The sequence below is a fragment of the Poromitra crassiceps genome, assembly GCF_964638095.1.
Source record: "Poromitra crassiceps genome assembly, chromosome: 4".
NCBI classification, from domain to species: Eukaryota; Metazoa; Chordata; class Actinopteri; order Beryciformes; family Melamphaidae; genus Poromitra; species Poromitra crassiceps.
In genome coordinates, this window is record NC_139626.1 from 65,331,475 (window position 1) to 65,347,968 (window position 16,494).

Sequence of the window (16,494 nt, forward strand, 5' to 3'; positions counted from 1 at the left end):
AAAAACTAAATTCTCCTTTAAGTTCACTCCCAGTGGTCGGCACCTTACCACAACCTTTGGTGTGCGACTGTGTGTTACTTTTCCTTTGATGTGAATAAATACCTTTTATCAGTAGACTGCTGTCCATCTTTGAAGCTAAAAGGGTGAGACATAGACCAGTCACTCTTCATGGACACACAGACACAGCTGGGCTCAGGGGAGTCTGCTCTCTCCTGCTGCATCCTGAGAGAAACACATTATGGACATTGATGTTGAAGGTACAGTATGTGTGTCTTTATGAAGAAGACAATTTCATGTTTTTCATTCTTGTTTATGTTCCAGGGCCGAATAATATCTGCTGAAAACCATAACTGACAACTTCAGTGTTGCACTGTCCCAATCAGCAGATCAACCGTTTGTTCGTCTTGCAGATTTTAATACACAGCTTTCAACTAACCTGAGGATTTTTAATGTGAAGAGAAAGAGAACGGATATACAGCCGCGATTTTTGAGAAGAGACGAAACGAGTGAAACGTGTGTGTGTGTGTGTGTGTGTGTGTGTGTGTGTGTGTGTGGTCTAGACTGGCCAGTGGAGCGTGAGGTAGGACTACATCCCCCAAAAGTTGTATCGCCCTGAACTCTCTCCCTCTACGACCTATGCGTGTTTTTCACGCATACCCCTGCGTCGCCCACTGCCGGAGCCTGTCGGACTACCCCCATTGACTATGAATGGAGCACGGAGGGTCAATGCGAGCGTCAGATTGTGTCTGAATGAGCCCTAAGTCTTCTGTTTCGAGAATCTACTCAACCTCCTACAATTTGAATTTGGATTCTAACACTATGCAAATTGACACATTTAGAACGTCTTTTTTAAGATGAACAGAGAATGGTGGCCTCAGAGAGATTTTACTATTTTACTATTCAGATGAGCTTGTGTTACAGTGGGGCGCCACAAGGATGCGTGTTGCCACCATTTCTGTTTTGCTCTTACACCAATGAAATTACTGTTCAGAATCAGAATCAGTTTTGATTTGATGTGAAATGTTCTGGGCAGTTCAAAGCAGCGTACTCCCCCAGTTTGAAGTCCATCAGACAAATGGTTCTTGAGATAAACCGCTTTTTGTGTTGACACGATGCCGAATTGCATGAAATTCGGTGCCCTGTCTATGTGCCGACAACCCACAAGCAGAACCAGCTGAGCGAGGCGGTGTGCAGCGTGTCGGTGGACTGGCTGGAGCTAACCTCTCCCAGCCCCCATGCCTAAACCTAACCTCTCCCACCCCCCACGCCTAAACCTAACCTCCCCCAGACCCTAACCCTAAACCTAACCTCTCATGCCTAAACCTAACCTCTCCCACCCCCACGCCTAAACCTAACCTCCCCCAGACCCTAAACCTAAGCTCTCCCACCCCGCACGCCTAAACCTAAACTCCCCCAGACCCTAAACATAACCTCTCCCACCCCCCACGCCTAAACCTAACCTCCCCCAAAGCAGCGTACTCCCCCAGTTTGAAGTCCATCAAACAAATGGTTCTTGAGATAAACCCCTTTTTGTGTTGACACGATGCCAAATTGCATGAAATTCGGTGCCCCGTCTATGTGCCGACAGCCCACAGTGCCGACAACCCACAAGCAGAACCAGCTAAGCGAGGCGGTGTGCAGAGTGTCGGTGGACCGGCTGGAGCTAACCTCTCCCAGCCCCCACGCCTAAACCTAACCTCCCCCAGCCCCCACGCCTAAACCTAACCTCCCTCAGACCCTAACCCTAAACCTAACCTCTCCCACCCCCACGCCTAAACCTAACCTCCCCCAGACCCTAACCCTAAACCTAACCTCTCCCACGCCCAACGAATTTGGGACTGAACTCTGACAGGTCTCTCTAAGCGCACTCCCCGAGTTTCAAGTCGATATGACGATTCTCGAAATAAACCACTTTTTGTGTTGCCGGTAGGTCGGCACCTTACCACAACAGCAACTGAAATAAATACCTTTTATCAGTAGACTGCTGTCCATCTTTGAAGCTAAAAGGGTGATGCATAGACCGATCACTCTTCATGGACACACAGCTGGGCTCAGGGGAGTCTGCTCTCTCCTGCTGCATCCTGAGAGAAACACATTATGGACATTGATGTTGAAGGTATGTGTGTCTTTATGAAGAAGACAGTTTCATGTTTTTCATTCTTGTTTATGTTCCAGGGGCGAATAATATGGTATCTGCTGAAACCATAACTGACAACTTCAGTGTTGCGCTGTCCCATTCAGCAGATCAACCGTTTGTTTGTCTTGCGGATTTTAATACACAGCCTTCAACTAACCTGAGGATTTTTATTGTGAAGAGAGTGAGCTGGAGTAAGCATCCTGCAGTACAGTACAGTGGCCTGGCTGGAGTAAGCATCCTGCAGTACAGTATAGTGGCCTGGCTGGAGTAAGCATCCTGCAGTACAGTACAGTGACCTGGCTGGAGTAATCATCCTGCAGTACAGTATAGTGACCTGACTGGAGTAATCATCCTGCAGTACAGTATAGTGACCTGGCTGGAGTAAGCATCCTGCAGTACAGTATAGTGACCTGGCTGGAGTAATCATCCTGCAGTACAGTGACCTGGCTGGAGTAAGCATCCTGCAGTACAGTATAGTGACCTGGCTGGAGTAAGCATCCTGCAGTACAGTATAGTGACCTGACTGGAGTAATCATCCTGCAGTACAGTATAGTGACCTGGCTGGAGTAAGCATCCTGCAGTACAGTATAGTGACCTGACTGGAGTAATCATCCTGCAGTACAGTGACCTGGCTGGAGTAAGCATCCTGTAGTACAGTATCGTATAGTGACCTGGCTGGAGTAAGCATCCTGCATTGGTGTAAGCGCAAATGGTGGCCACCATTCATGTTCATCTTAAAAAGTCGTTATAAATATGTGTCAATTTGCATAGTGTTGGAAGCCGAGCTCAGATCAATCAAAATTCAAAATGATTGTTGGTCCACTATAGTGAGAGGCGTGTCATCTGTCCCCCTGTGCCATTTATAAGCAAATTGTAGGAGGTTGAGGCCATGTCTACACTAGGCCGTATTGCACTTCGTTTGCACCTATTGTCCACACTACCTCTATTGTTTGGAGTGTTAAAACCGGAGACTCCGGTCTCCGGGGGCAGAGCTCGTCTTCGTCATCAAACTCCGTCTTTGAATGCCAATATATACATAGATTGTTCAAACGATGCAACTAACCTACTTGTACAGCCGGTGGCGGTAAGCAGCTTAAAGCTGTCAGCGACCCGCCTACAAACAACAGAAGAAGAAAGTGTGTGGACGGAATGCACTGACGCCATCTTGTTGTCTGGGTAACTTTTTAGCATAAAGAAAGAGCCAGTAGTTTGTGGATATTATCTCCAGACCTCGCGTCACAGCCTGCCCCGGCCAACTGCGGCTTGACGTTACCTTCCACAAAATTGAGGTAATCTTTAGCGTAATTGCAAGCATGACATTTAACGTGTCCATTTGTCAAATATTACATGAGGACTAACATTATAGAGTAGCAGAAGTTACGTGTTAATGTTTTAAAAACGTTATTGCATGCTGCACAGCATTGTGTTGGGTAAACAAACGCCCATGTTTTGACTAAACGTTAACGTACAGTGATTAATAACACGTGTCGTTTGTTTCTTCAAGGGAATGGGATGATGACCGAGTGATGAGGACACACAACAGAGTATCAAATGATTTGTGGAAAATTAATGTTGTGTAGCCTGCGTAGATTCTCGAAACACATGACCTAGGGCCCATTCAGACACAATCTGACGCTCGCATTTATGCCCCCCCCCCCCCTTCCGCGCTCCATTCATAGTCAATGGGGGTAGTCCGACAGGCTCCGGCAGTGGGCGAGGCAGGGTATGCGTGAAAAAACACGCATAGGTCGTACGGCGAGAGAGCTCAGGGCGATACAACTTTTGGGGGATGCAGCCCTACCTCACGCTCCACTGGCCAGTCTAGATGCCACACACACACACACACACACACACACACGCACACACACACACACAGCTCTGCTCTGTTTCACTCATTTCGTCTCTTCTTTTCTTCTCTCTCAAAAAGCGCGGCTGTAGCCTATATCTGTTCTCTTTCTCTTCACAATAAAAATCCTCAGGTTAGTTTGTCAATGAAAGAGCCTCATAGATTTGAAGGCTGCGCCTGATAATCTATTGTATTAAAATCCACAAACGAACAAACGGTTGATCTGCTGAAATGGACAGCGCAACACTGAAGTTGTCAGTTATTCAGCAGATAGTATTCAGTCCTGGAACATAAACAAGAATGAAAAACATGAAACTGTCTTCTTCATAAAGACACAGCTACCTTCAACATCAATGTTCATAATGTTTCTCTCAGGATGCAGCAGGAGAGAGCAGACTCCCCTGTACCCAGCTGTGTGTCCATGAAGAGTGAATTTGATCTAATCTTTTTAGTTTTAAAAAGCAGTATAATGACAAATATAATAACATCCTTAGTCTGATGATGATATAAGATGAAATTGCACTTTTTATTGTTATTCATTACATTATTATTATTATATAATAACATGTGTTATCATATTTGTATGCAAGTATGTTTGTGATATTCCAAGTATCTTTTTAAATCAAATTATTTCAATTGTTTTTCGATATTTTTGAACATTTGAAGCAACTAATAATTATATTCTAATAAAATAATATCACACTGATTGCTTAATTTTAATGATTCAATATAGTTAAACAGTTACATTCAGATAAGTGACATTGATACGATTGATTGATATGATATGAGTAAAAGACAAATACATTTCAAATGTTACTCATTTGAAATATTTGTCACCTTTGCCACCAATGACAATCACAGTAACTTTGAGGCGCGAAAAATAGAGTGATGCAAAACAAAGGGCATGGGACAGTAACTCAATTTCAGCACAGCTAAACAAAAGAGGAGTACAGTAACTCAAGTTACAGTGATTGGCCTTGGTTTCACTAAGGCTTTTTTGAGTTACTGCAAATGCGACCCCCTATTTTCTCCAAAACACAACACATTTGAGACAAGATATTTTTCCACATGACAAAGGATGTCTTTAATGTCACAAAAATGATAATAACTCATTTTTGACAAAAAATGAGTTACTGCCTTTCTCCTTTGTAGGGCAGTGTACTGCAGGATACTTACTCCAGCCAGGTCACTATACTGTACTGCAGGATACTTACTCCACCCAGGTCACTGTACTGTACTGCATGATGCTTACTCCAGCCAGGTCACTGTAGTGCAGGATGCTTACTCCAGCCAGGTCACTATACTGTACTGCAGGATGCTTACTCCAGCCAGGTCACTATAATGTACTGCAGGATGCTTACTCCAGCCAGGTCACTATACTGTACTGCAGGATGCTTACTCCAGCCAGGTCACTATACTGTACTGCAGGATGCTTACTCCAGCCAGGTCACTATAATGTACTGCAGGATGCTTACTCCAGACAGGTCACTATAATGTACTGCAGGATGCTTACTCCAGCCAGGTCACTATACTGTACTGCAGGATGCTTACTCCAGCCAGGTCACTATACTGTACTGCAGGATGCTTACTCCAGCCAGGTCACTATACTGTACTGCAGGATGCTTACTCCAGCCAGGTCACTATACTGTACTGCAGGATGCTTACTCCAGCCAGGTCACTATACTGTACTGCAGGATGCTTACTCCAGCCAGGTCACTGTACTGTAGGATGCTTACTCCAGCCAGGTCACTATACTGTAGGATGCTTACTCCAGCCAGGTCACTGTACTGCAGGATGCTTACTCCAGCCAGGTCACTGCACTGTAGGATGCTTACTCCAGCCAGGTCACTATACTGCAGGACTGGTGTCGGGGAAGTGATCTGGAAATGAATGTGGCCAAAACAAAATAACTCATAATACAAATAAAACTATGGGGGAACCAGTATCACTCATGTCATACTCAATAACCAGCCTGTAGAACAAGTCCAACACAAGTAGCTAGGCACAGTTATTGCAATTCACAGAAACAACTGCAATATATTTGACAGTGCCGTACACAGAAAGGCTAAACAGATAAGTGTAGATACATCACACCCTCTACAGACTAAACATCAGATAAGTGTAGATACATCACACCCTCTACAGACTAAACATCAGATAAGTGTAGATACATCACACCCTCTACAGACTAAACAGATAAGTGTAGATACATCACACACTCTACAGACTAAACATCAGATAAGTGCAGATCCTCACACCCTCTACAGACTAAACAGATAAGTGTAGATACATCAGACCCTCTACAGACTAAACAGATAAGTGTAGATACATCACACCCTCTACAGACTAAACAGATAAGTGTAGATACATCACACCCTCTACAGACTAAACATCAGATAAGTGCAGATCCTCACACCCTCTACAGGCTAAACAGATAAGTGTAGATACATCACACCCTCTACAGACTAAACAGATAAGTGTAGATACATCACACCCTCTACAGACTAAACATCAGATAAGTGTAGATACATCACACCCTCTACAGACTAAACAGATAAGTGCAGATCCTCACACCCTCTACAGGCTAAACATCAGATAAGTGCAGATCCTCACACCCTCTACAGACTAAACAGATAAGTGTAGATACATCACACCCTCTACAGGCTAAACATCAGATAAGTGTAGATACATCACACCCTCTACAGGCTAAACAGATAAGTGTAGATACATCACACCCTCTACAGGCTAAACATCAGATAAGTGTAGATACATCACACCCTCTACAGACTAAACAGATAAGTGTATATACCTCACACCCTCTACAGACTAAACATCAGATAAGTGCAGATCCTCACACCCTCTACAGACTAAACAGATAAGTGTAGATACATCACACCCTCTACAGACTAAACAGATAAGTGTAGATACATCACACCCTCTACAGACTAAACAGATAAGTGCAGATACCTCACACCCTCTACAGACTAAACATCAGATAAGTGTAGATACATCACACCCTCTACAGACTAAACAGATAAGTGCAGATCCTCACACCCTCTACAGGCTAAACATCAGATAAGTGCAGATCCTCACACCCTCTACAGACTAAACAGATAAGTGTAGATACATCACACCCTCTACAGACTAAACAGATAAGTGTAGATACATCACACCCTCTACAGACTAAACATCAGATAAGTGTAGATACATCACACCCTCTACAGACTAAACAGATAAGTGCAGATCCTCACACCCTCTACAGGCTAAACATCAGATAAGTGCAGATCCTCACACCCTCTACAGACTAAACAGATAAGTGTAGATACATCACACCCTCTACAGACTAAACAGATAAGTGTAGATACATCACACCCTCTACAGACTAAACATCAGATAAGTGTAGATACATCACACCCTCTACAGGCTAAACAGATAAGTGCAGATCCTCACACCCTCTACAGACTAAACATCAGATAAGTGTAGATACATCACACCCTCTACAGGCTAAACAGATAAGTGCAGATCCTCACACCCTCTACAGACTAAACATCAGATAAGTGCAGATACCTCACACCCTCTACAGACTAAACAGATAAGTGTAGATACATCACACCCTCTACAGACTAAACATCAGATAAGTGTAGATACATCACACCCTCTACAGGCTAAACAGATAAGTGCAGATCCTCACACCCTCTACAGACTAAACATCAGATAAGTGCAGATACCTCACACCCTCTACAGACTAAACAGATAAGTGTAGATACATCACACCCTCTACAGACTAAACATCAGATAAGTGTAGATACATCACACCCTCTACAGACTAAACATCAGATAAGTGTAGATACATCACACCCTCTACAGACTAAACAGATAAGTGCAGATCCTCACACCCTCTACAGACTAAACATCAGATAAGTACAGATCCTCACACCCTCTACAGACTAAACAGATAAGTGCAGATACATCACACCCTCTACAGGCTAAACATCAGATAAGTGCAGATACCTCACACCCTCTACAGACTAAACAGATAAGTGCAGATACCTCACACCCTCTACAGACTAAACAGATAAGTGCAGATACCTCACACCCTCTACAGACTAAACAGATAAGTGCAGATACCTCACACCCTCTACAGACTAAACAGATAAGTGCAGATACATCACACCCTCTACAGGCTAAACATCAGATAAGTGCAGATACCTCACACCCTCTACAGACTAAACAGATAAGTGCAGATACCTCACACCCTCTACAGACTAAACATCAGATAAGTGCAGATACCTCACACCCTCTACAGGCTAAACATCAGATAAGTGCAGATCCTCAAACCCTCTACAGGCTAAACATCAGATAAGTGCAGATCCTCACACCCTCTACAGGCTAAACATCAGATAAGTGCAGATACATCACACCAGGGGCGGACTGGGATCATAATTCAGGCCGGGCATTAGATACCAAGCAGGCCAGGCCGATACGGGCCGACGCGCGTGCCGGCGTCCAAAGGCCGCCGGCGGAAAATTTGGGGCGTTTGAAGCTCAATTTGGGCCGTTTGAAGCCCAATTTGGGCCGTTTGAAGCCAGATTTGGGTCGTTTAAAGCCAGATTTGGGCTGTTTGAAGCCCGATTTGGGCCGTTTGAAGCCCAATTTGGGCCGTTTGAAGCCCAATTTGGGCCAAGTCCAATTTTACAATGAGATGCACCCACTTTAAACCTGAATAAAGTAATAAAACCACTAGTAAACCAGTAGGCGGCGCCTGGCCTGCTGTTCAGTGAGTGGCCTGGCCTGGCTTGCAAAAAAAAAAAAAAAAAAAAAAAAAAAAAAAAAAAAAAAATTTTTTTTTTTGGCAGGCCAGGCCAGGCCAGGCCACCGGGCATTTGCCCGACGTGCCCGATTATGCAGTCCGCCACTGCATCACACCCTCTACAGGCTAAACAGATAAGTGCAGATCCTCACACCCTCTACAGGCTAAACATCAGATAAGTGCAGATACATCACACCCTCTACAGACTAAACAGATAAGTGCAGATACCTCACACCCTCTACAGGCTAAACAGATAAGTGCAGATACATCACACCCTCTACAGACTAAACAGATAAGTGCAGATACCTCACACCCTCTACAGGCTAAACAGATAAGTGCAGATCCTCAAACCCTCTACAGGCTAAACATCAGATAAGTGCAGATACATCACACCCTCTACAGACTAAACAGATAAGTGCAGATACCTCACACCCTCTACAGGCTAAACATCAGATAAGTGCAGATCCTCAAACCCTCTACAGGCTAAACATCAGATAAGTGCAGATACATCACCAGTGGTTCTCAACCTTTTTACATCAAGTACCACCTGAGAAATTAGTTGGCTCTCCAAGAACCCCCATGACCTACGTTCAAATACAGTCTATTCAGCTGCACAGTTTACACAGGAGGCACACTTATTCCTAATAACATGATTTATTGTTAACTTTTGTCAGCCACAGCCACAATGTACACACACACACACACACACACACACACACACACACACACACACACACACACACACACAGAGCAAACAATTGTACTTCAAACATTCAAACACACACATACAGAGCATGTTGATGTCCATTGACAACCCACATAAGCCTAATGTGAAGGTTGTGCCTGTCTCTGTGAACACAGTCATTTGATGTCTGGGGCAATTGAGGTGAGCTTCAGTCTCAAGTCTGGCTCAGCACCCAGCCTGCTTCTGTATTTGGTATTGATGGCAGCAAGTGAACAGAAGCCTTTCTCGCACAGATATGTGGTCGCAAAAGGAAGGAGGAAGCGCACAGCTTTGTCAGACAGGACAGGGTATTCTCTGTGTTGTTTTATCCAAAAGTCCAACAACTTTCTGAAAGCAGGCTTCAGTGTTTTCACTGTTTTCAACTCTATTAAATGCTCCTGCTCAGCCCACACTGTTGCCTGGGCTCTTCCTCCGTCCCACCACAGCTGAATCCTAACAATATGTAACTGGAGTTGTATTTGCGCACTGTTTTGCGCCGTTTCTGGATTGTTGTGGATACAACATCGGGCCCACTGATGCTGGGCGGGGAGGGGGTGCCTATCTAAAATACCTTAAATGTCAATGTCAACTTCGACCATTTCATTTGTTCAATTGTCTCTCTTGCCTTATTTAGACATGATGATGCTGCTGCTGCCATGATCTCACTCACTACGCATTTCTGATAGAAGCCAGCAGTTCTGCGTGGTTTGGGGGCGGACTTGAGGCAGGACTGAACCATTTTATGAAAACCGAAGGGGGAGGAGGGTGGATGTTTTTTTTTGCCAAATAAAAATAAACCATTAGTTTTATTAGTACATTGTGAATAAATATTATATTAATGACGATAGGTTAATAATTTAATACTGCAAAAAATTCCAGTCTTCAATTTTTTTTAGGGCACCTGTCAGGGCCCCTGTCAGTCAAGGGCCCTTGGAATCGTCCACGGTTTCCTATACAATACTGTGCCACTGTGCGCTGCTGACGGAGCCACGAGCAGCACATGTGGCACTCGGTTCAGTGCTGCTAACGCTATTAGCTTTATCACTGGAAGGCGTTTTGGCTGCAAACCGCTCTTGCGCTTCTGGCTTGTGCGCTTGTGCTCGTTTCACTGACCTGTCCTCCTCGTTCACTTGTTGAACTTCATTGCTGCGGGACTCCTCCACAGGTCTCTTCCAGTTTGTTTTCAGCCAATTTTGCAACATGCCTGCTTTCTTGTAATCAATAGCTTCTTGCTTGTAACGTTAGTGTACGCGCAACAGGTAGGCGTGTCCGTCAGAAACGTCAGAAACAATTTTTTATTTTGTTCCTAAATCTAAAAACAACAATGGAAGTTATTTTAAACCCCATTTAAATTCTCAAGCTTATTTTCATTAATAGTAGCCTGGTATTTTGATAGTATTACTGTAGGCGACATGTTTTAAAGTTGGGTTTATTTCACATAAAAAAACATTGAGATTCCAGGGATCCCTCCAAGTACCACCAGCAGGGCGCGCAAGTACCACCGGTGGTAGGCGTACCATAGGTTGAGAATGACTGCTCTACAGGCTAAACAGATAAGTGCAGATACCTCACACCCTCTACAGCAGACCTGGGCAACTGGCGGCCCGCGGGCTGGAATTGCAAAAAAAAAATCTTCTTTTTACAGTGCACCTGAACACAACATGCAAGAAACCCGCTGAATAAGTGTCCAAATGTTCATGTCATTCTGGCCAATACTCCACTTCTGTTATAGCATTTCAGTCTGAAATATGGAATATCTTTCAATAATCTTAATGACTAAAAGGCTAAAAGTAATCTCATGTGTAGAACAGTAATGTTCTACATTGAAGTAAAAATGTAAATAATTAACTTGTTGGTTTTGGATTTATTTAGCTTCAAGAGTGCATTTTTGTTTGTGTGACCCTCAACACAGGCTTTGAGAATCCCGGGCCACTTACTGATACTTATGCTTAAATTAACCCACTCAAATTCTGGTTTATTTCAAGAAAAACATTTTGGCTAGTGGAAATTCTAATTGGCTGGTAACTTTAAAATCTAGCAGCCATATTGGCAGGTGGTCAAAAAAGTTAATTTCAAGCCCTGCAGGGAGAGCAGGTGGTGACATAGGAGTGAGTGAGAAAATGATCAAATATTGGTGTTTAAGACTGAATAATGACATCACAACTGTTAATTTAAAATTAGTTATTCCTCTAAATCTGACTTCAAATGCCTCAAATTGCTGAACTGCAATTTTGCGCGATCTGTGTGTGAAAGAGCCTTATCTATCTCTGATGACTGTGAATCTGACAACAGTATACAATAAATATAGATGCATAAAGGAGACAGAGTGTGCAACGCATTTTTCTACTTAAGTTCACTCCCAGTGGTCGGCACCTTACCACAACCTTTGGTGTGCGACTGTGTGTTACTTTTCCTTTGATGTGAATCTGACAACAGCATCTGAAATGAATACCTTTTATCAGTAGACTGCTGTCCATCTTTGAAGTTCAAAGGGTGACCCATAGACCAGTCACTCTTCATGGACACACAGCTGGGCTCAGGGGAGTCTGCTCGCTCCTGCTGCATCCTGAGAGAAACACATTATGGACATTTATTGTGAAAGTGTGTGTCTTTATGAAGAAGACAGTTTCATGTTTTTCATTCTTGTTTATGTTCCAGGGCCGAATAATATCTGCTGAAAACCATAACTGACAACTTCAGTGTTGCGCTGTCCCATTCAGCAGATTAACCGTTTGTTGGTCTTGCAGATTTTATTACACAGCCTTCAACTAACCTGAGGATTTTTATTGTGAAGAGAAAGAGAACAGATATACAGCTGCGATTTTTGAGAGAGAAGAGAAGAAGAGACGAAACGAGTGAAACAGAGCAGAGCTGTGTGTGTGTGTGTGTGTGTGTGTGTGTGTGTGTGTGTGTGTGTGTGTGTGTGTGTGTGTGTGTGTGTGTGTGTGTGTGAGTCTGCTCTCTCCTGCTGCATCCTGAGAGAAACAGGAGAGACAAAAGAAAGGCAGTAAAAATAAGAGCAATGTTATATTGTTAATATCTTAATCTCTTCTGAGGGATTTGTCCTTTATAATGCTTTGTTAATGATAACATTATGTTGACTTACCTTGTTTTAGAAGGTGGTTGTCTTTTAATCCATACCCCAGGTTTATCCATAAACCAGCCACTCTTCATGGAAAGACAGCTGGCCTCAGGAGAGTCTGCTCTCTGCTGCTGCATCCTGAGAGAAACACATTATGGACATTGTGAAGGTACTCATTCACGAAATGAGTGAAACAGAGCAGAGCAGAGCTGTGTGTGTGTGTGTGTGTGTGTGTGTGTGTGTGTGTGTGTGTGTGTGTGTGTGGCGTCTAGACTGGCCAGTGGAGCGTGAAGCAGGACTACATCCCTCAAAAGTTGTATCGCCCTGAACTCTCTCGCCCTATGACCTATGCGTGTTTTTCACGCATACCCCTGCGTCGCCCACTGCCGGAGCCTGTCGGACTACCCCCATTGACTATGAATAGAGCACGGAGGGTCAATGCGAGCGTCAGATTGTGTCTGAATGAGCCCTAAATCATCTGTTTCGAGAATCTACTCAACCTCCTACAATTTGAATTTGGATTCTAACAATATGCAAATTGACACATTTAGAACGTCTTTTTTAAGATGAACAGAGAATGGTGGCCTCAGAGAGATTTTACTATTTTACTATTCAGATGAGCTTGTGTTACAGTGGGGCGCCACAAGGATGCGTGTTGCCACCATTTCTGTTTTGCGCTTACACCAATGATATTACTGTTCAGAATCAGAATCAGTTTTGATTTGATGTGAAATGTTGAAATATGCTGATGATATGGTCTTGTTTGTCTTCTCCTGGAAGACAATACCACACATGAGGATGCTTACTCCAGCCAGGTCACTATACTGTACTGCAGGATGCTTACTCCAGCCAGGTCACTATACTGTACTGTAGGATGCTTACTCCAGCCAGGTCACTATACTGTACTGCAGGATGCTTACTCCAGCCAGGTCACTATACTGTACTGCAGGATGCTTACTCCAGCCAGGTCACTATACTGTACTGCAGGATGCTTACTCCAGCCAGGTCACTATACTGTACTGCAGGATGCTTACTCCAGCCAGGTCACTATACTGTACTGTAGGATGCTTACTCCAGCCAGGTCACTATACTGTACTGTAGGATGCTTACTCCAGCCAGGTCACTATACTGTACTGCAGGATGCTTACTCCAGCCAGGTCACTGTAATGTACTGCAAGATGCTTACTCCAGCCAGGTCACTATACTGTACTGCAGGATGCTTACTCCAGCCAGGTCACTATACTGTACTGCAGGAAGCTTACTCCAGCCAGGTCACTATACTGTACTGCAGGATGCTTACTCCAGCCAGGTCACTATACTGTACTGCAGGATGCTTACTCCAGCCAGGTCACTATACTGTACTGCAGGAAGCTTACTCCAGCCAGGTCACTATACTGTACTGCAGGAAGCTTACTCCAGCCAGGTCACTGTACTGTACTGCAGGATGCTTACTCCAGCCAGGTCACTATACTGTACTGCAGGATGCTTACTCCAGCCAGGTCACTATACTGTACTGCAGGAAGCTTACTCCAGCCAGGTCACTATACTGTACTGCAGGATGCTTACTCCAGCCAGGTCACTATACTGTACTGCAAGATGCTTACTCCAGCCAGGTCACTATACTGCAGGATGCTTACTCCAGCCAGGTCACTGTACTGTACTGCAAGATGCTTACTCCAGCCATGTCACTATACTGTACTGTAGGATGCTTACTCCAGCCAGGTCACTGTACTGTACTGCAGGATGCTTACTCCAGCCAGGTCACTGTACTGCAGGATGCTTACTCCAGCCAGGTCACTATACTATACTGCAGGATGCTTACTCCAGCCAGGTCACTATACTATACTGCAGGATGCTTACTCCAGCCAGGTCACTATACTATACTGCAGGATGCTTACTCCAGCCAGGTCACTGTACTGCAGGATGCTTACTCCAGCCAGGTCACTATACTATACTGCAGGATGCTTACTCCAGCCAGGTCACTGTACTGCAGGATGCTTACTCCAGCCAGGTCACTATACTATACTGCAGGATGCTTACTCCAGCCAGGTCACTGTACTGCAGGATGCTTACTCCAGCCAGGTCACTATACTGTACTGCAGGATGCTTACTCCAGCCAGGTCACTATACTGTACTGCAGGATGCTTACTCCAGCCAGGTCACTATACTGTACTGTAGGATGCTTACTCCAGCCAGGTCACTATACTGTACTGTAGGATGCTTACTCCAGCCAGGTCACTGTACTGTAGGATGCTTACTCCAGCCAGGTCACTATACTGTACTGCAGGATGCTTACTCCAGCCAGGTCACTGTACTGTAGGATGCTTACTCCAGCCAGGTCACTATACTGTACTGCAAGATGCTTACTCCAGCCAGGTCACTGTACTGCAGGATGCTTACTCCAGCCAGGTCACTATACTGTACTGTAGGATGCTTACTCCAGCCAGGTCACTGCACTGTAGGATGCTTACTCCAGCCAGGTCACTATACTGTACTGTAGGATGCTTACTCCAGCCAGGTCACTATACTGTACTGCAGGATGCTTACTCGAGCCAGGTCACTATACTGCAGGACTGGTGTCGGGGAAGTGATCTGGAAATGAATGTGGCCAAAACAAAATAACTCATTTGCACCTGTATGTCAAATACGCCGAAGTTAAAACGCCGAGTTTAATTGTATGTTTAATAAGGAATATGCTATTGGCACCTGTATGTCAAATACGCCGAATTTAAAATGTTTAAGCACGCTTAAAGTATGCACACGACATGTGCACCTATGTGCAGTGAATATGCCACTGTCTCTGACTTGTCTTATCACTATACTGCCTTATTGATTGTTGTGTCTCTTGTTGTTTTTTGCACTCAATGCCCTGTTATATTTGTACTAAGTTGTAAACGGAGTTCACAGCACAAGAATTTCACACGTGATACTTGTACCATGGAGTGACAATAAAAATCTTGAATCTTGAATCTTGAGGTCACTATACTGTACTGTACTGTAGGATACTTACTCCAGCCAGGTCACTGTACTGTACTGCAGGATGCTTACTCGAGCCAGGTCACTATACTCTACTGTAGGATGCTTACTCCAGCCAGGTCACTATACTGTACTGCAGGATGCTTACTCGAGCCAGGTCACTATACTGTACTGTAGGATGCTTACTCCAGCCAGGTCACTATACTGTACTGCAGGATGCATACTCCAGCCAGGTCACTATACTGTACTGTAGGATGCTTACTCCAGCCAGGTCACTATACTGTACTGCAGGATGCTTACTCCAGCCAGGTCACTGCACTGTAGGACTGGTGTCGGGGAAGTGATCTGGAAATGAATGTGGCCAAAACAAAATAACTCATAATACAAATAAAACTACGGGGGAACCAGTATCACTCATGTCATACTCAATAACCAGCCTGTAGAACAAGTCCAACACAAGTAGCTAGGCACAGTTATTGCAATTCACAGAAACAACTGCAATATATTTGACAGTGCCGTACACAGAAAGGCTAAACAGATAAGTGCAGATACCTCACACCCTCTACAGACTAAACAGATAAGTGCAGATACCTCACACTCTCTACAGCAGAGGTTCTCAAATGTTTTTCAGCCAAGGACCCCTTATAAGATAGAAAATATACCGGGGACCCCCTCATTCTGATTTGTGATTTCGGGCTCAGCTTGTTTCTATGCTAACGTGCTTGACATTCAAATTGATAGTTTTGTCAGATGAGAATGTAATCCATGAATCCCCCCCCCCCCCCTGAAAACTTTTTGCGGCCCCCCTGGCAAAGTGCCATGGACCCCCATTTGAGAACCACTGCTCTATAGCATACATGGGCAAAATGCGGCCCCACCTGAGATTGAGAGTGAGAGATTTGGAGCCTGACCATAGATT

General features: G+C 44.4%; 1 protein-coding gene across 1 annotated transcript in view; it reads right to left on the reverse strand.

Moving 5' to 3' along the window:
- Positions 1-155, reverse strand: part of LOC310775422 (NLR family CARD domain-containing protein 3-like) — a 257,943-nt gene extending 257,788 nt beyond the window's left edge. Inside the window, exon 1 of the mRNA XM_083635570.1 lies at positions 103-155. Coding sequence (XP_083491696.1) covers positions 103-152 — 50 coding nt within the window. The 5' untranslated portion in view covers positions 153-155. The remainder of the gene's footprint in view (positions 1-102) is intronic.
- Between the last annotated feature and the right edge of the window lie 16,339 nt (positions 156-16,494).